Here is a 20798-nt window from a genome sequence, read left to right as displayed (position 1 = left end):
TTTTAGCAGGCACTGATTATATTGTTAGTGATACTGTGTAAATTACTGTTGTATCTACATGATCTGCCACATATTTTCTCCAAATTATAATTTCAAAATTCTGTGAATTTTTTTGAGGTTCTGATTTCTTTTGGAGAACTTAATGAAATTACAATTTACCTGCAATTTTAAATTAATTTGTATAATAAGGCCAACAGTTTAACAATACCCATTTTTATTAGTGTCAAGCTCTTATCTAATTTTTTATTAGGTTGAAAAATCTTTGAGGGTACAAATAGCTAACTAGAGATGCAGCATATAGAGGTGTAGCACTGTCACTTGCTGGACTATATTGAGATTAGGTAGAATGTAATCAGTATTTGTAACTTTCGTTAGGTCTAATCTAACTAAACACACCAAAGTTATTACAGTAAATCTTACATTATAGTAAGCACCAAGCAAAAAGCAAAATTAACATTTTTTTGTTCTTGGAACACTGGTGAAGATTGCTGTAACACCCTTACCGATGAAGTGGTAGGTGATTCAGCAGGCCAACAGATAAACAAGTCTGAATGTTTTTTTTTTCCTTTTTACCCAATTAGCAAAAAGTAAATATTTTCTTCTATGTTAAAAGCAAACTATCTTCCTTCTCCCAGCTGTCTTAGGTGAATAAACAAACCTCCAAATCAGATAGCCTTTAAATAGCACAATTCCCTTTTAGCTGCTATGGTACAACAATAAGAAAATAACAAGGACAGGAGCTTCACAGTGCTGTATGGACTACTCAAAACAGTAAGAGTACTGCAGCATGGTCTTTCACCTGGGTTTTGTTTATGTTATTTTTAAAGGTAGAGGTTTCCCAAAAGTTCAGATATTAGGACTAATTTAGTAGTAATGTCATTAGTGAAGACATGAAGTAAAATTTGTAGACTATCTGTGGTCATTTCTGATCATGAAATATTAATCTATTTCAGTGCCTTTTGAATTAGATTAATTTACCATAAATTTGTCAAAAAGAAAAAACAAAACACTGGACAGTGACCTCATCATGCTTTTGAGTGCCATGTGGATTTTACAGAATTATCATGTTAGTAATTAAGGACCATTACTCAGACTTATGAAATAACCCATGCATAAACCCGGTTTGGCATGATACAAGGCTTGGTAAAACCTGTATTAGTAGAGTTCTGATCCAGACTTTCTCACCCTGCTAAACTGGTACCAGTATGCAAGCCATTTTCAGTGCAGGACCTTTCTTTTTGCCATTCAGTTATATCCTGGAGTGTAGTTTCTCTCTTGGCTTGTAACTTGTCTCAGATTGAAGAAACTTTTTTAGAGTATCAAGGGTTCCAGTGGGTGTCAAGCATTTTATGGATCATTTTTTGGGACTCAAATTTTTGATGGGTGTTTAATGGGTCTTATATATTATCAGTGGTCAGATAGTAGGAAAAAACCCCACCAACAAGCAAAGCAAGGGTATGGGTTTCTTTAACCTGTTTTATAACTTTATTGCACTGCTGATATATCTGCCTGAGATGCAAATGAAACATTCTTTCAGACAGCTGAATGTTTCCTGCCTGCCAGCCTAGAAATCAAACTTTGCATGATATTACAGAAATTAATCTTTTTTTTTCCTTTGGCGAAATGACTTAGTGGTGAAATTGTTATAGTCAGCTGTACTTTCCTATTTTGATCATCTTGTCACTTTCTGATTCAGCTGATAAAAGGATGTGTATTTTGTCAAGAGAAATATATAGACACATCACTCTTGTTGACAGCAGAAGAGGGTCACAAAAATTTCATCAAGGGAAGCTTCTACATTACAGCTTCTGTCTTGCAAAAAATTTATGCCTCAGAGTAAGTTTATGTATAGGACTAACTTCATCGATTTCAAGGAGAATACTTATGTGGTGCCCCCTAAATATGTGAGCTTTCTAATTACCCAAATATGTGCTTGTCTACTTATGTGAATATATTACTGCTTAAAAAAATAGATATATGAAGATTTGGGCTTGTGGTCTACATTTTACTCATGAAATTTATATGTATGCATGTAGATAAAAATGGCCTCATTTTCAGAAGTTTTAAATGTTGACAAAGCAGTTATCTGGAGGCAGTGGTGCTCAGGAAGTTAGGTTAATATTTCTTAAAAGCCTGTATATACTCTTGGGTGCTGCACCTCCTCCAACTTTTTTGAGAAATGTTAGCCATTGCATTTCAAACAGTGTTTTGAAAAATGTCAGGTTTTGCTGTAATTTTAACTTTGATGCTTGGTTTCAGGGGAAAAGTCTTAAGGAAGAAAAGCAGTCAGGGTATTTCATAGCATTATCCTTACTGTCTGTTTTGCTTTTATAAGCAAATTCTGTTTCATCTTTTCCATTGTTAGAGATAAAGTTATCATCAAATTCAACATTGATTTATTCTGGTTTCATTTTGTTGAATAAAACTGAGATAAAGGGATGATGGAGATTCATAAGGATTGAATTCTGAGAGCTGAAAGGCAATTTATTAACAGTTTTGGTTTTCATTGTTACTTTGGGGTCTATTTGTGCTGAATTGGTGTAATCCATCCAGGTTTGCATCACCAAAACCAGGAAGCAGGATGGAATCAGAATGACAGGGAGACTTTAACTACCCACTTATCTCTGGAGGTTATCCATCCTGTGGTTAGATACATGTTGGCAGAATAATGTGAGCAATTTCAGAGTAGTGCAGCTCTTGTTCTGACTTGTTTGTGCTTGAATCAAGAATTTTGCTTTTACAAGTAGTCTAGAACTTCTCAAAAGCAGTAAATTCACACAGAGCCTGAATCTCTCCTGCATTAAAAGCTCTTTACAGTGGTCTGGCAGTGTAAAAAGGTCTTGAGGTGTTCATAAATTATTTTTATTCTTTCACTTAATAGCAGCCAGTCTCTATGTAAAGGAATCTCTCTATGTAAAACAACAACATCATATATGAGAATTTTGGTTATACATTTTTAACAAATCTTTTAAGAGGTGATCTAAGGATACCCTTAGGTACTTTTGCATCATTAGGAAAACATGTTTCAGTGGGTGGACTGTAGAATTGTAAAAAAAAACCCAACAAAACATTCCAAAAATGTTTTAGAGGAGATGTAGGAAAGTCAAGATTTACAAATGTAGGGGAAAATATACAATTAGAGATGGAAAACTAATACCATGAGGCATAGATTTTGGCAGTTCTCAGAATATTCTGAGTAGCGTGTTCTTTGAGCAACAAATCCTGTTGTGAAAAAGATCTCTTTATGTTGGTTTTGCAAGTGTCTTTATGAAAATAATTGTATTCACAAAGTCTGCTGTTGCAGATACACATTTGTATAGATGTCATGAAAATTCAACAGTGTATTTGAAAACTTTAAAAAGACAGTATAAAAAGGAAAAAACCCCTGTAGTAGTTAATATTTTAAGAAACCTGACAATATTTTGTGATCTGAATTCAAAATTTTTTGAAATTTGGGGTTGAGTGCTGTACCAGTCCTAATAGTGTCTGTATCTTTATAGCTGTTGTTTGGAGTGAACTCCAGAAAAGGATTTATGTTTGGGGGTGGAGGGCAGTAGACTCTGTGCCATGTGATTTCTTACTGATGAGGTTTTGCCAGGATGGCACCTGGCTCAATTTTCGGTTGATGGCAGTTACCAAGATCCCATGAGTATTTGGTCATGTGGATTTAACAGAAGGATTAACATATAGCCTGGACAGTCTTCAAGGAGGAAGGCATTTTCTTACCTCTCTTAGTTGTGGATGAAATACAGAACTCTTCCAATATATTTTGTCATTTCCAGTATTTTTACATCTTCTAATTTCCAAAAGCCCATCCCTGAAGACAGATATGTGTAGCTGAAAGTCATAATGTTAGTGTATATTTTTTTGTTTTGATTGCTCCAACAGAATATGATGTATCTTGGTTTATCTATTATTATCAGGTTCTGTCTATTATAGTCAAAAATACTCTTACTGCTGTTTGCTCACTTTCATACTGCAGTGCCTACAAATTCAGAATATAGTCTGAGTGCAATCTTTTTGTTCTACTGAAGCAAAAATTGATAACTGCTGATACTTCATTTCTGACTACATCAGAGATGTCTATTATAATAAAAGCATAAAATGGCAAATATAATTAGTATTTTTAAATAATATTGCTCTGTATCACAGTGTTGCTTTGGCTTTCTCTGCAATTCGAATTCTCCAAGATGCAAAAATTTTTAGCATCGAAGTGACACATTTTCAAGAAAAGGATGAAAGGGAGTGTTTGGTATGTGTGGATATTTATTTTAAACTATTGTTTCTTAGTATATGAAGTCTTGTGTTAACTATTGAGTGACTTGCAGAATACTAGAACATAGCAGTCATCTGTATTACATGGTTACCATTAACCTGGGGAGAAAATGATATATGACATGCTTCAGTACCTGCTTGCCTATAGTATATTCAATATGTCTATAATAATAATTTTAATTTTTATGTGGTTAGGAATTACAGTTTTTATTTGTATACTCTCAAATAATAGCAATGAAAATAATATTTTTTAAAACAAACAAACAAACAGAGAGTGAAAAAAATAGCTATCTGGTGAAATTCTTATATTATTCAGTTAAGGTATTTTAGGTTTTTTGATTGAAAACATACTTCAGAGTATCCTCTTTCAAAGAGTGAGACTGACCAGTTCACATCATTGCTGTCTTTCAAATTTATCAAGATTTCAGCTGACTTTTGTTGTCTAACACATAGGGATACTGGCCTATACTTTGGAAAGCCAATGTACAGAACCTGTTGGTAGTACACCACACACTCACTCTCGATCACACAGTAAGTCAAACTGACTCACATGGACAGAGCAATTGAGCACTGAGGCCAGGTTCTGTAACACATCTAATGAGTCTGGACTTTCTTGCATGCAGTGCAGTTATTTTCTGTGTTGCATATCATGGTCTGAATCTGTCTTTCTACACTTGCTCCTACATTTTCTTAGGACTACCCTGTACCAGTAACTGAATTATGGCTATTTTTTTCCCTCATTTGTATTGATAGAAGCCATTCGTGATAATTTTTTGTATAAGCAAAACACAGGTGGTGCAGTGTCCTTTTATTGCTTGCTGGATCAAATTTTTAGAACATGGACCATCAAATTTTAGTTATAGACTGATTATAATATGTGAAGATGGCCCAGGGAGTTCAGATGCAAATTGTCCCAAACACTTCCAGTACAATATTACATTAATATTTGTTTTTAATCACCAGAAACACTAAAAATGAGAAATCAGAAATGAAAAATTTTCTTCTAATCATTACTGAGGTACCAGAACTTGATATTGATCCTGCCCTACAATTAGACTCTTATGTGCCTTAGAGTTTTGTGTAATGTTCCTGTCTGAGTGGAATAAAGTCCAAACTGATAGAATTATTCTCCATGACAGGTACAGTCATATGTCTGTATATATGTATATCCATATATTATGGATATATTTATGGACTCTCCCATAAAAATTGGTTTAATTTGTTACAATTCTTTTTTTCCTATAGATTAAAAGTTAGATGACCTCCTGTTATTAGAAAAATATATATCTACCCTTCAAATAAATTTTTGGTAATAATGATGTTATTATTTGTAATAAATTTGTATTAATTTGACTTATTTTAGACTGATGCTGTCCTGTTGCTTTGTATGTAGTAAAGGAGTTGATTCAGAAAGTAACATTTCTCTTGCTTTTGGAAATTATTAGGATTCTTATGTTGAAGATGTTCGACTGCTTCACAGTATAACAGCACAAGATCATATGAATATACATCTGTGGCTAAGGTGTCGTACAATGTTAGTGATGGCACTAGTAACACAGATACATGGCATTGGTGATATGAAAGGTATTACCCTTTATTGGTTTAGGCTTTTGGATTATAATGGGCAAATGAGCGTATTCAGACACAATTCTTATTAAGAAATAAAAAATATTAATATGAAATCTGGGGTTGTATTATCACTGAGCAATTATTTGTATTAAATTCATCTAATGCAGTAAGGAAAATATATTTCTAAGTACAGTCTCTCCCTAGAGCATGTAAACACAAAGCATTATATTAATTTTCATTTAATGATCATTATCTTTTGATAAATCACTTGTGTGTAAAAAAGTTTCAAATGTTCTAGTGTAATTATGTGTGTTTTAAAAAACTGTTGCTACATACTTCTAGTTTTAAAACACTCAAAAGTTTTTTTCACTTTTTATGTCTCTAATAAATGAAATATTAATATATATTTCCTAAAAATATTCCTGATTCTTTTTTTAATGAAGAATTTTAGTTAGATACTACAAAATACATTTATTGCAGTTTGATTATTAATAAAATGTTTTTAATTCCTTAGTTCTATGAACTCAGTAGAAACTCTTATGCTCACTTAGGTATCAAAATCATGTCCAGGTCTGTAGCCAAACTCTTATTTAAGGATGACTCCTGTGAAGGCTGATACTATTTTGGAATGATACCTAAGATCAGATTTATGAATATGTAAAATATGTTTTATAGGTGAGATGACATCTGATCTACAAAATCTAATTATGCTGGTGGCTTAAATATAAAGAATGTATTTAGATGAATTTAAACCAAGTGCGGTTTAAAAGCTAAGTGTTTTTTTCTTTTTAAAGTAAATTTGGCACAGAGAATCGATGAAATGGTAAAAAGTGGAATCTGTAATGTCAGATTTTCTGTAATTTTTTAGTGTGGAAGTGAGTTCTTAAGAATGGTAGAAGATACTGTAAAGTCTTTTTTATTGTATTTTTACTGTTCATGTATTCTCATCTTTTAGAAAATGATGTGGCTGAACGCAGGAGTGTGATAAAAGAAGTAATACTAGAGGCAGAAGCCTTTGGTGATATTGAGACTCAAGCTGAAATGATGGTGCAAGCTGCTCTTCTTGACCTGCAAGAAAAACGTCCTGTGGCAGGCATTAAACTTCTTTTGCAGGTTTGAGCACAAAGGAGAAACTGTTCACTTTTCTTTGATGCATTTTTCACATAGTCAGAACAGCTAATGACAGCATTAAATAAGCTTGAAATACTGCCTCTAAATAGATTTTTTTCCAATTTGTGTGATTTGTCCTCATAAATAGACAGCAAAAGTAGTAACTACTGTGGTTTATGTTTTATGTGTCCAAACAGAATATCATCAGTTTACTCCAAGAGGATACATTCATTTCCCTTCCAGCTTCTTTGACTCTTGTGAAAAGTATGCTTCTGCTGGCAGACATACTAACACTGCAAACAGTAGAGGATACAGAACATTGCCCTTCTACAGTGGAACCATTGAACTTACTAATTTTGGCACATGAGCTTACCATTAAAGCAGTGAGTATATGTTGGTGATTTACACAGCATTTGCAAGTCCTTCCAACAACCTTAATAATCAATTCTGGAAGCTATTTAAACAATTTATTAAAAAGGGCTATTCCTATTAACTGATCACTTCAATTTTCCTTAAATTACATAATGTAAAGAAGTAATTATTCTCACCAAACTTATTTATGCTTACTCATACATCATCATGTACAATCATACTGCATACATCATACCTGTATGTAGCCGGTATCTTCATACAATTTTAAAATATTGAATACTTGCAAAATGTACATCCATATGTGAAATAGATAGTTTGTCTTTTAAAGAGATGTGGAACGCTCACTTTTCCAATTTGAAATGAGGGATATGTTTGTACTCAGCACTTTAGGGAAGATGTACATCTCAAAATTCCTAACTCTTGAACATCCAAGTTTAAGAATTTAGCTTTTTATTTTAACTTAGAATAATTTGAATTCGAAAATCTATATAAAGAAGCATATCGTGTATGATGTTTTAGATTGATACATTGTTATAATCAGTATGAAGAAATAATTTCCATGTAAAAATTTAAATATGCAAAAAAATCTAAATAAATCTGTGAGAGGAATGTATAGTAATAAATCATTTACCTATTTGGTAAATAGGGATGCATTTCTTCAGTCTCTACTTGTTCTTGAGACAGTTTATAAAGAAAAGCTTTTGGATCAAATTCTTTCTTTGTATTTCCTAATACAGAAGTTTAATCCATTGAAACATTTGTTCCCCCAAGTAATTATATATCATAAGAATCATATGAATCACTTCAGACTCAGACTTTCACGTGTGAGACTTGCCAGCCTTCAAGAGACTTAACAATTTACAGCATGTCCCCATCACCTTATTTCCATGAATGAAAAGTTTGACTGGTCCATGCATGTTATTTTCTTTTTCTTTTCTGGCCTTTGTTGGATGTCAGATTTCTTTGTAGAAATGACATTTTCTTTCTAGGACTCAGGTTACTTGGGAGATCTCTTTCTTCAAGACTGATTTGAGGGAGTTTGCTTTTAGAAATCAAATCCTAACATCAATAAATCTGATCAAGAGTTCATTGAAATTTTGGTTGTGCTACCAAACTGCTCTGCAAAGAAGACAAGTACAAACTGAAGTAAAGGGAGTTTGGGAGTATCAAGCCCTTTTCTAGTGCTCCTTTACAAGACACATTTGAGTTTCAGGGTTTTGCAATACCTAAGTTAATTTTTCAAACTGCTATTTAATTTGCTGTCTGCACCTTAATTTTACAAAGCATTCTGTTTTCCTAGATTTTTGTTTGTGGAGAACCCATTGAATGGCAAATAGAAGACAGTACATTGGCCTGCCTGGTCCTACCTGCAAAAAATATCTATGTGCCACATATCAACTTGCTAGCCCAAGTCAAAATGAGAATTGGTAAGAAAAATGCAAGTCATTATTATTTTTAATTTTTCCTCAATTTTAATTCATATTTTATGCAACAGCAGATAAACTGATGCATGAGAAGTGAATGTAGTAAATAAATTCTTTTTATTATACAAATAAAATATTTTGAAAACCAACAGTAGATGCCTGTTTGACTCCATGCAATGTATATAACCAAGGTATAATTCTTACAGGAACTATAATCAACAAAGGTTTAAATATTAATGTTATAGCTTGATGAAACTAATGGGAATTTCAGTTTTTTAAGTGGAAGTTAACAATACTTTTCCAACTTCTGTACAAATTAATATAATTCTGTGAAAACTTCCTGTATATGTTCCATCTCTCTGGAAGCAGTTATATGGGAACTAGCTAATGATATCAAACCATATGGAATAATAGTGATAATTCTCTATCTCAATAAACTAAAGTGTCCATAATTGTTGTCGCCCTCTAATTTAACAACTTCTTGATAACTTTTCTTTATATAGAAACTTGGAAATACTCTGAATAGTAGCAGAAGATAACCTTTAAGATGTGTCTGAGATTGGTTGCTGTATAGCAAATATAGGGAAAGAAATATCATCTCCATGTTCCTTCTGCTAATTTTAATTTGCTGTATATCTGACTTACAATGAACTAGAAAATCTAGAAATCACTTACTGCACTTTTGTTCGCATGGTGGAGCAGCCTCTGAGTGTTCTGGATTCTTTTTCAGGAAGACATGTTCTAGGAGTACATTGGTGCACCCCAACCACTACTTCGTATTCATCCCTTAGGACTAGAATAGATGTAGTCTGAAGTAAACACTCTGAAATGTATCTGCTGTAGCTGTCAGGTCTTCAGCACCAGCTGGTTTGCTCTAGAAATCCACTGTTATTGTGCTTTACTGCTTGTCAGCACAGGCACAACCAGACTCATGCATAGCAATGGCTATGTTTGACCAGTTCCAGTTTCTGAATCCGCATTTTTAGGGAGAGCCTGTGAATACAGATTAATATTGGGGAGTACAGTATCAGGGGTATGCAATACATCAAAGAAGCCTTTACAACTGCTTAGTAAAAAAGGAATTTGGAAATTTGGAAATGTTCAGAGAGGTTTAGGTTTTGCCCGTAACTGCCACATTTAATAAAATTATGAACTAGATTATGCTAGTCTTACCAAATAGTTTGTGAAAGGGTTGATTTGTGTAGCCTGATCTTCTTTTGGATGGCCTAGGTAGACCTCAGTGTCATCATAAAGTAGTGAAACAACATTATAATTCTGTATTAATCACTTGGATTTTTGAGAATTGGATTGTAACAGTAAATACATAACAGCATTACTTTTTAAGGAAGTTGCTTTTTTTTTGCATAATTTGGTTTTATATGAAATTATTTACTAAGAACTGTCCTTTTTTTTTTTTTTTTTTTTTTTTTTTTTTTTTTTTTTTTTTTTAACCTTAGGACACACATTAGCTGAAAAAGTAGCCTGTACATCTGCAAGAAGAGATCCACTGGAATGGCTACCTGCTCTCAAACATTTAGAAACAGCATTGAAACTTTGCAGAGCATCTGCAACAAAAAAATTAGATATGGAAGCTGAACTTCTTTTTCAGATAGGTAATGAAACCGTGTTTTGTACACCATGATTGTCTTCCTAGGCAATGTTAAGCACGTGGCCTCTCTTAAAATGGAGACATTTTACTGTAAAAATAGAACAGATTTGGGTATTTCTCACCCTGTCTAGCTGCAGATGTCTCTCCTGTGTTTAGTGTCAGACCAGCATAGTTCAGGCTGCATTACGCAACAAATAATTTCAAAACTGCAGTAGAACTCCCACCTGTATGTTATCAGGGATCAAAGGGAGTAGCCAATGAGCTTAAGGACACTGTAGAAGGCTAATTAGCTCCTTTTCATCAGTCTGAACTAAAGAAAATGAGAGGCTCAGAAAGTATTTCTAAATAATTTAACAAAGCTAATGAATTACATAGCGTTTGCGTGTGTTTGGGTTTTAGTGGCATTGTTTTGCACCAGGAGGTGTTCGTTTGTTAGGATCACAGCCAGAAAGGCACTCAGGACTCTGCAAAATATCTCTTGAAATGTCATTTATTGGAGTTAACACTATAAAGAAAAAGAAGAGTTAAATAAATAATATTATCTTCCTTCAGATGCTGAGAACCCCAAGTTGTGCAGTATTGAATGTGCTTCCAATCAGGGTGCGGCACAACACACAGATCCTGTCTGTGGAAAGGTTGCCTCATTTTGGTCTTTTGAGTCGTTAGAGGATTTTCTTAAAATAAAACAATTCTATTCATCATTTCTACTGTCAAACAAAAAAACATATTCACAGAAGAACTGCTTGCTGCACTTTTACAGAAAGGGCAGGTGGTGTAGTTACTGGAACGGAGAGGAGGCTGCCAACAGGCTGGTCTGTTACAGCTAGCTGGCTACATTTATCCTGCAGCTAAGGGATATGCACAGCGCAACACAGGCCTAAGGGCTGCACTGTACGTGCAGCATAGCACAGCACAGAACAGGCCTATGCCTGTGCATTAACTCCACCATGTACAGTGGTCTTCTAGTTAGGATCACTTCACGTTAAGAGTCATGATTCTAAAGTCTGATTATTTTAGCTACTCTGTGATGTGCTATACAAGCATTGCGTATTACATTTTAAACAAACTGGAAAAGGTTTTGCTTATCAGGAAGAGAATAGATGATGCACTATGTTGTTCAACTTCATGGAGGGAAAAACAGGTTGGTTCTTACAGGCAAAAAATAAAAACAATCTTGCAAATCTGCTTTCTCTATTTATTTCTTAGGTAAGGTAGAATGCCAGGTAACTGAAGCAGGCAATAACAAGTCATCTCGAGCAGTTGAAACCCTGTTGGAAGCTATAACACTCAGCCAGCAACATGATCAAAAATTTGAGTAAGAAACTAGTTATATAACTTTCAAAATAATTTTAATCACACGTGAATATATTTTTATGATAGTTTTCGGAGATTTGGTGTAGGAATTCTATTATGAAGCACCTTTTATGTTTTGGAGAGTTTTCTTCTATTGCTGTAGAGAAGAGTTACTGTATATTTATTCTCTTATTTAAAACAAATGCTGAGAACATTTAAAAGCATATTTTAGAGTACACAAAGTTACAGCTTTCGGTTCTATTTCCAAATTTGTACCCTTTCTGTCAACACCAGGAACAGAGCTATCAATTAAACCGGGGTTTTATTCACATTTCAGAAGATGAGCTGTGGTCTGCCCCCTTCCAGATAATACAAATCCAGTTTGAAAAGGTTAGCAGCCAGAAACAGTCTGAAGAACAGAGGCAGAAGGAGCATAGGAAATGTGTTTGTAACAGATATCAGGACAGTGACTTTGGCATTAGTTATCAGCATAGAAGATGCCTGAATTGCTGAGCCAAGCCAGCCAATAAATTCTGTCAAGCAGCTCTGATACATTGGAGTTTAGGGTTTTTTTAGTTTCTTGACCAGTCTTAATGAATAATGTGCCATGTCTGGTTGTAGACAGTGTAAAGGCAGAAATTTACCTTGCTTGTTTGGGTATTCTGTTACTTAATAAACCAGAACTCTGAACGCAGAGCAGTAGCATAGTAATAAACCTCTACAAGCAGTCAGCATCATGGAAGATAGTACAGAAATGGACAGCAGTGATGTTTTGCAAGTTTAATTTGCTACACTTCATTTGCTACTGTCTTTCTAAAAGAATGTCCAGCAGCCTCAATGGACTTTGGCTTTCTTATTTTAGAGAACTAAACATCCCGACCACCTTTCTATGAGCCCTCTGATATCTATGGGATTGTTTAATTAAAGTTGTTTCTCGATGTCTCAAATCCTTCTTTGTTAGCAAGACTAGAAAGCTAACTAAATTGTCACCAACTAAGTGTAGAAATTGCCATCTTCCCACTTAGTTTGCCCTATCTTGAACTGTACAGCACTCTTAGACTTCTGTAGTTTGCTTTACACAAATCATACCAAAGCTGGAATTTGTTGTACTATATAAACGCCAACTCTGGGCAATATGGCTCTGTCCAGACTAGTAACTACATGAGCAGGAATTTGTTTCTATGCTTAGGAAAGCTAATTCATATGGGAGGTCTGGAGAGATCTTCAAAATCAGGAGGAACCTGCATAAAAAGACTGTTATAAACCTATAGGGAATAGAAATGTTGGAGAAGTTCTCCAGGTGTAGTGATTTTCAGCAGGTTGACAGAAGTAATTCTGCCCCTCCACTCCACTCTGGTGAGACACCCACCTGGAGTACTGTGTTCAGCTCTGGAGTCCTCAGTTTAGGAAAAACATGGACCTGTTGGAGCAGATCCAGAGGAGGGCCAAAATACCTTTCCTATGAGGAAAGGCTAACAGAGTTGTCATTGTTCAGCCTGGAGAAGAGAAGGCTCTGGGGAGACCTTATAGCAGCCTTTCAATAATTAAAGGGGGCTTATAAGAAAGATGGGGACAGACTTTTTAATAGGCTTGTAGTGGTAGGACAAGGAGTAATGGTTTTATACCAGAAGAGGGTAGATTCAGACTAGATATAAGGAAGAAATTTTTTACAATGAGTGTGGTGAAACACTGGAACAGGTTGCCAAAAGAGGGCCCAAAGATACCCCATACCTGGCAACATTCAAGATCAGGTTGGACAGGGTTCTGAGCAACCTTGTCTAGTTGAAGATGTCCCTGCTTACTGCAAGGGAGTTGGACTAGGTGACCTTTAAAGGTCCCTTCCAACACAAACCATTCTATGATTCTATTTTTCTTGCCTGGTTTATAATACTACTAAAAATAGCTGAAAGGAGAAGGAAGTATAGGAAGAGAACAGGAACTGGTGAGCGCAGGCTGTCTGAAGATGTATTCTGGTACAGAACTCAGAAGGTTCGTCAGCTGAGCCCAATGGAGAAATAAAAGACTGTTTTGGTCACTGTGGGTATTTTTGCAGATTCTTGGAAATTTGACTGAAGACCCATACCCAAATTCAGCCACTCATGTTTCAGGGAAACCAGGACAATGGATATATGCCTCAACTTGAGGAAAGAAGAGGAACCGACACAGATTCTGTACAGAAAGATCACATCCCTGGCAGAATTACAGTTTTCTTACTAAATGTTTGCAATTTATTTATGGAATATTTGTTGCACATAATGCAAACTATATGTGACATACTCTTAAATCAATGTGTTATTTGTTAAGCATACCATAGGGATGTTTTAGACTCACTAAGACTTTAAAAGAGGATCACATGTCTTTGTGAAGAAGATACACTTTAAGTAGATGATGAGGGCTGGATGAATGATTTATCTGGTGAGCCTGTCTGGCTAGTCTTATGCAGGAGTCAGATTGTATCATTGAAACACTTACTTTGATAGTAACATTGACTGATCTGCTTGTTGTTTCTTACAGGTTAATGAGAAGATCATACCTTGAAATAGCACTATTATATTTGCATTTTGCCACAAATAATGAGGATGTGTCACAGACAGATAAGATGGTGCCTTCCAAATCAAACGTATGTTTTCTATCTTTTGGGTAGGGGCCCTTCAAAATAGGAAATATATTTCTGTTAGAACATTGTGCACCTTGCCAGACTTACTTAAAGTGACTTATAAATCATACTGATACTGAAAATCCTACTAGAAAAATCACACAAATACAGTGCAGCAGTAGAATTTTATCTTGTTTGATGTTATTTATCATGTTTATTGCATTGAATGATAACATTTAATATATTTTTCTGTATAAAATAGGAAGAAACAGAACCAACAGTGTTTTCATTTCTGATGATATACTAACTAATTTGTACCTTGCAAAGAAAACATAACATTCAAACCTGGTTTTAAATACTAATATTTATACTTTGCCAGATTTCAATTTTTCATTACAAATATGAGCGACAGCATGAGAAGTATAAAAGGCTTTAACCACATTGAAGTGGCTATATGCCATAGATTCAAAGTGTGATATGTAACAGAAAAGAGGTAATTAAGATTTCAGAAAATGGAAAATTAGAAGAAAAACTATACAATAGTAACCATAGTATGAACTGCTCTGAGAAAACGTTTATAGGAGCAGCCAATTAGAATGCTCTGGATAATTTTTTTTTCAATTTTAGCAATTAATCCATGGATTTGCAATCAATGCTGATTTTTAAAACTTGCAAATAAAACAGTAATTCTCTAAGTAGGGGGACTAATTTCTATATTTAAAATATATTTTACCATAATACATTTAGAATACTAATTATGAACTGGTATATAATTTTAGACCTCTTCTGGAGAACTCTCTTCTCCTGAGGAGGCTCTGAAATCAGAAGGCTACAAAGTACAAGCCTGGATTGCAATAAGAGCAGCTACTCAGGTTGGTGCAATATTCTGAAGAGGTAATATTTTGGGATTTTAAAATTTCATCTTATGCTAGTTACACAAGCAAACAAGACAATGCAAACAAGGCAAGAATTAAGGTTTCCTGAAATTTCTGGTATGGGTCTTATTTGATGAAATTAAAATCGACACTGAGTAGTGCGTTTAATCTCTCTTGGACAGATCTGATTGTGTTTACCTCAACTTTGAATCAGTGCAAATAAAACAGCACACTGCCTGATATGTGTGCACATGTATTTGACATGTGGGTAGACATCAGTGGCATACAGGCGAGCATATCTTATTTGAAATCCCTTACGCAGTAATTAAGCTGTCAGCAGTAATGATTTATTTAAGTATAGTATGTACCATATGTCAGCGAGAAATATTTTCCCGAATTTCAAAAATATAGTATGTTGAGTAATTAATTTTTTGTCATACTCTTGCTACTCTCAGATTTTAAAATCTATGTAAATACTGTAGTGAACTGGTTCTGAATAAAATAAATATTATTTTTAGGTCAGTGAAGCTGTGCTTGCTTCTCAGCTATTAATTGGAATGAAGAATGTTAAAGAACACAGCATGAAGGATGCAGTGCAACAGGAAATCCCAGAATTTGCTTCCATGGATCTTCTTGCTTCGTACAGAGATTTCTTATCTGGTATTCCTTCATACCTAGTAATATTAAAACATTAAATAACTAAAAACTATATATGCCATGTAATCTAGTAATAGATGTAATATCTAATTTTCATTTATGAAAAATTTTAAGACAAAATTGGAAAGTAAAAGCAAAATCCTTGTTCTGCATAGCAATACAAAATATTGAGTAGACCTAATGAATCTTTATAAATATCAGCCTGTGCATCTGTTTAATAGGCTAAGAAAAAATGCACTGTTTGCATACTGTGGCTCAGAATGACAGAGTGCACATACTGCCATAGTTTTAGAAAAACACATAGACCTTTGTCACAGGACTTCTAGAGCAGGTCTTTGATCCCCTATCATTCATCACTGCTTTTTTTTTTTCAAACACTGATTTAGAACAGATTTTTTTCCCTAGGTATATTAGCTTTGCCTTGAAGATTTTCAGTTTTTCTTTGATTTTGCAAAGACATGTTGGTGTTGAATAGCTTGTCTCTTCTTGCCCCCCCTCCCCCAAAAAACCCCAACAAACCCCAGACACCAAAATCAACAAGCCCAAACTCTTGCAAAGTTATCTGCCTGAGTACTGTATTTGAAAATTCAAAGTCAATACAATAAAAAATTCTCACTGTCTTTCCAGTCCAATGGATCATCATTTAGAGATGCTTTCATTAGCTTGGTAGAACTTTGCCTTTGCCTGGTTTATTTCAGATTTCTGCATTTTTTTTTACAGCTAATGAAGCAATGAAATGAAAGGTTTTCATTAAAATAAAGTAATAAGTGAAACTAGGAATTCTGGGAGAATAGTTGCCAGATGTTATATAAACACTAAGGCAAAATATCTATATTTGTTTTTAAACTGGGAACCATTAATTTTGTGATAAAATTTTGGTTCAGTGGATTAATTTCAATCATCCCAAATGACTGACAAAGATTGAATTGCACTGCCTGATAGTTGCTGGCAAAGCTGAGCAATGTCTGTTTACTGTAGTACAGTGTTTAAACATATGTGTTTTGATTTGCTTATGAAAACAACTGTTGTATGCTAAGACTCTCCATCAATCTGATTGTTTTGTACTAGCTCCATTTGCTTATAATTACAGATCATTTTTTCTTTTAGTAAATGCAGCAGGTGTTTCTCCTGATAGTTCTGTTAGGGAATACAAAGAAGAATACAAACTATAGAAAAGCAATAGTAGGCCAAAATATATAAAGGTAAATTGAAATGGAAAATGATCAGCACAGCATGCTAAATATTTTCTGTAAAACCATTAGTGAAAGACATTGTTTAAGTTTCATCTATAAACAATGTAGCCATTTTAACTAAATTCTGTTTTTCCAATTGACAGTGAAATATCAGTAATGATAGAGACATTCAGATTTTGTAGAAGCACACAATTATTTTCTGGAAGTTTACTATTTGGAATTACTGTAACATAATGTTTATTCAATTTGGAAAGAGAAGTGGAGCAGAAGAATTGTGTAGGCTTTTGAGAGAGCCATGTACTAATACAGTAAAAGAAACCATAAGGAGTGATACAGTGATAACTGTACTGATATTGTTTTCCTATTTTTGCATAAGTATAATGTTTAGGCAGCACCAAAAGAAAATATTTTTTTAGTCCATAGTCAAGAACACATTGATAATGTGCTTAATATCAAAAAGGAACTGGATTGAAGCTAACAATAAACATTTCAGAGTACCTAATTCTCCTGAGTTCAGGTCAATGTAACTGGGAAGTTCAACTGCTATAGTTATGACTGGTGACTCTTAGTGTTGTTTCCATTCAGTAAATATCTTCTGTTGGACAATGTATAGAAATAATGGTTTTATATTTAAATTCAGAGAGAGCGCGAGCACCTTGCTCTCTATCCCTTTTAGCTTCTTGCAAGGACTGGTCAGATTCCTGGCCATGGTCTGAGAAATATTTTCTTTAGTAGCTCAACTAATACTAAAGCAGAAGAGAGAGGATTTTCCTCTTAGGAAAAACGTAACCAGGTTTACAAGTTACATTTTAGTTACACATTAGTCAATTCCAACACAATGCAGAAATATCTTTTGAACAGAAATAATTCACTTAATGTGTATTGTTAAATTGTTATTGGATTTGCAGATGGATACAATGTTGTCTTTGAAAGCCCCAAAGTATCTTCTCCTGAAAACAAACAAATCATACAAGACAAGCAGAGTGAAGGAACAGAAAGTCTTTCCATCAAGGCCAGCCAGAAGAAAGAGACAGTAACATGGGTTCACTTAATTCGCTACCACAGTTATTTAAAAAGACTTTACAGCACAAACCTTCTATTTGGTATGAATTTTTTCTTCTTTCTAGAAACCTGCCATAGGTGAGATACTGTTCTTGGGGGCCAATGGTGTCAGATTCAAAGGCCATCATCTGAGATAGTATTGTTTTGAGTTCCTTTAAATTGTATAAATGCAAAAAATCTTAACTGAAATCAAGGTTTGTGTCAGTTTGCAAGTATTGTAAATGAAGATACCATTCCTTTTTTCATAATTATTAATAAGCCTTCATGATACCAGGAAAAACATCCCTCAAAACTTAATTGCTATTACTGTATCTGAGGCCTTTTTAAAAAATTCATAATCTATAATTATTTTCAATTCTAAATATATCAGACTTAAGTCACAACAGAAACAAATCTCTTCAGTTTGGAGACCTGTTTCTGAGAACTGAGCGTAATGTAAATGGAAGGGCTGAGCATTATTGTGTTTTGACTGAAACCCCAGATGTTATATACATACTTGGTTTATTTCACTGAAAACAAATGATAGTAATAGATAGGACCTTTCAAACAAAGTAAGAATCCATTAATTTCCAGGCCCTAATACTATGCATCTACATCTGATGGCTGGCTCCTGGATATACAAGTGATGACCAGATAGGTGAGAACAGAACTAGATTGTACAGGTGCTGCCTAGACGTAGCAACTCCAAAAATAATAATGTCAGAGAGGGCTGGGTTTTTCACAAGCACCAAATGAAAGGGAAGTATTCTACCTCACCACAGAACTATAAGGACAGTAAGATATCTACAAGTGGGTGTCAAATTGTGCATGTATATTTCAGCTGTAGTTACCAGTGACAGAGCCTAGGGAGCAACTCAGGTGATCAGCCACTAGCTGTCTAAATTAGGGTTTTAAGAGCTATTTTGACTGTATTGAATAAATATGTGTTTATTCTAGTGGGTGCTTAGACATCTAGTAAACATACTGTTGCTTACACATCTAAATTTTAGTACCTAAACCTCAAAACTGCACCTCCCATTTTATGCTACTTTATAATGTCTAGACAGAGCTTGTTTCATTATCAAGTCTCCAGTGAAAAAATGCAATACAAATAGCATAACCTAGTAATATTTAAGGACAATCAGTATAATTGTTGGAAATGCATTTATTGATATTGAATCAATTAACACGTTTTACTATCTTTTCAAAATTTATGAATATTGAGTAGCTGTAGAAACTTTACTTTTTAATGGTAAATGATGATGTAATAAAAATCTCTTTTCAAAGCTGCCACTAACTCAGGACCTGGACCATTTTCTTCAAGTGATGGACACCTTAGTTCTGTTTTTGACACAGGGATTGTTCTACGCATAGCAGAAATGCATTCCTTTCTTAGAAAATATTTGTTTGAATATTCAGTATGTTGTCCTGAGAATGTCCCTGAAGAGCTACATGATGTAGAATTGCCACTTGGTAGGGCAGCTGGTTCTTCAAAGGTATTTATTTTCTTTCTGATATTTCAAAAATATGTATTATACTTGCATTTCACTCAGATTCTTACTAGTTCCAATGGTGATATTTCTGAGAGCACTATAGAAGAATGAAATTCATTATGCAGAGGATCAGTGCAAACCCAAAATCATGTGCAAGCACTGAAAGACATAGTCAACAAATGCAAATATCCTTGTGTTATTTATTCCTGCAAAAATGATTTCTATCCCATACCCAGTGTATTTAGATCCTAGATTAATCAGATTGATATTTAAGATTTTATTATGAGTTAATTAATTTGGCTCTGTTATTTGGTAGGACTGATACTTTTAGTCTTGTAGATCTCCATGTTTCATACCAAAAAAGTCCTGATGTTTGCTTTGTAATTTGTGTGGACAAGCCTCTCCATCGTCAATTTGATCTATAATAAAAACATGATTTTAAGAAAAAAATAATTATATTTTCTCAAAATTTGTTGAAGGCCTTGTGTGCCAATTTTTTTTCACTGATTATGAGCTGGCTAAAAAAAAATCAATCTTTCCAGATCTCTGGCTTGCAAACAGCTTTCAAATGTACACAGCTCAGACTATATTACTCAGAGAAATCTTGAGCTGGAATTGTGGAGTCTGTGCTGACCACTGCATTTGTATTGAATATTAAATAGTAAAAGCCTTTGAAGATTCAATGTAAAAATAATTGTCTTCAATGTTTCTCCATCCCACTTCTCACATTAGTAATTATTCTAATACTAAAAAATTAACATGGCAAGTTACTCTCTCGTTTATTTTTTACCTATTATGTTCAGTATTAGATGGAGACAGGGTAGCCTTGAGGAGTGAGAACTTGTTATCTTATAAAAACTAATTAAAATACTTTTGTAAAGTAGCTTTTCTAGAGTTGGTGAACTTTCTGCAGTGTTGGACAGCATATCATTATACATTTCCCAACAAAGAGCTGACTCTGCCACTGAATAAATTGTAAATATATGGTATGTGACATTTATAACAGCCATCATATATCAGAAATTATTTTACTCTGTCTGCTCTTTTTTTGACATAATTAGTATTACACTGTCCTAGAATAATAAGCTTCAGAGCTCACTGTCATGTTCGTGACAGGTGCAAGCTGCATAATCATGTGTTAGCTTCACTTGTTGTAGACAGCTAACAAGCATAAAGCTTGTACTTTTTTTCATTCTAAGCTTCATTGATTTTTATCACAACATTTTTAGAAGCTTTAAGTATTCAGAAGGCTGTATAAGTTATTTTTAAAATGTTACTTTAATTTGATACT

General features: G+C 34.2%; 1 protein-coding gene across 1 annotated transcript in view; it reads left to right on the top strand.

The window, feature by feature from the left end:
- The window catches only part of CFAP54 (cilia and flagella associated protein 54), a 138669-nt gene that overhangs the window by 107158 nt on the left and 10713 nt on the right, over positions 1–20798 (top strand). The window contains 12 exon segments of the mRNA XM_026864706.1: positions 4153–4252; positions 5721–5859; positions 6800–6957; positions 7152–7337; positions 8627–8753; positions 10208–10363; positions 11566–11674; positions 14167–14272; positions 15028–15120; positions 15642–15783; positions 17882–18076; positions 19302–19510. Of these exon segments, the coding sequence (XP_026720507.1) occupies positions 4153–4252; positions 5721–5859; positions 6800–6957; positions 7152–7337; positions 8627–8753; positions 10208–10363; positions 11566–11674; positions 14167–14272; positions 15028–15120; positions 15642–15783; positions 17882–18076; positions 19302–19510 (1720 nt within the window).

The sequence above is a fragment of the Athene cunicularia genome, assembly GCF_003259725.1.
Source record: "Athene cunicularia isolate RWA chromosome 1 unlocalized genomic scaffold, athCun1 chr1_part2, whole genome shotgun sequence".
NCBI lineage: Eukaryota > Metazoa > Chordata > Aves > Strigiformes > Strigidae > Athene > Athene cunicularia.
The sequence above is the reverse complement of the archived record's forward strand: the minus strand, read 5'-3'. Positions and strand labels throughout refer to the sequence as shown.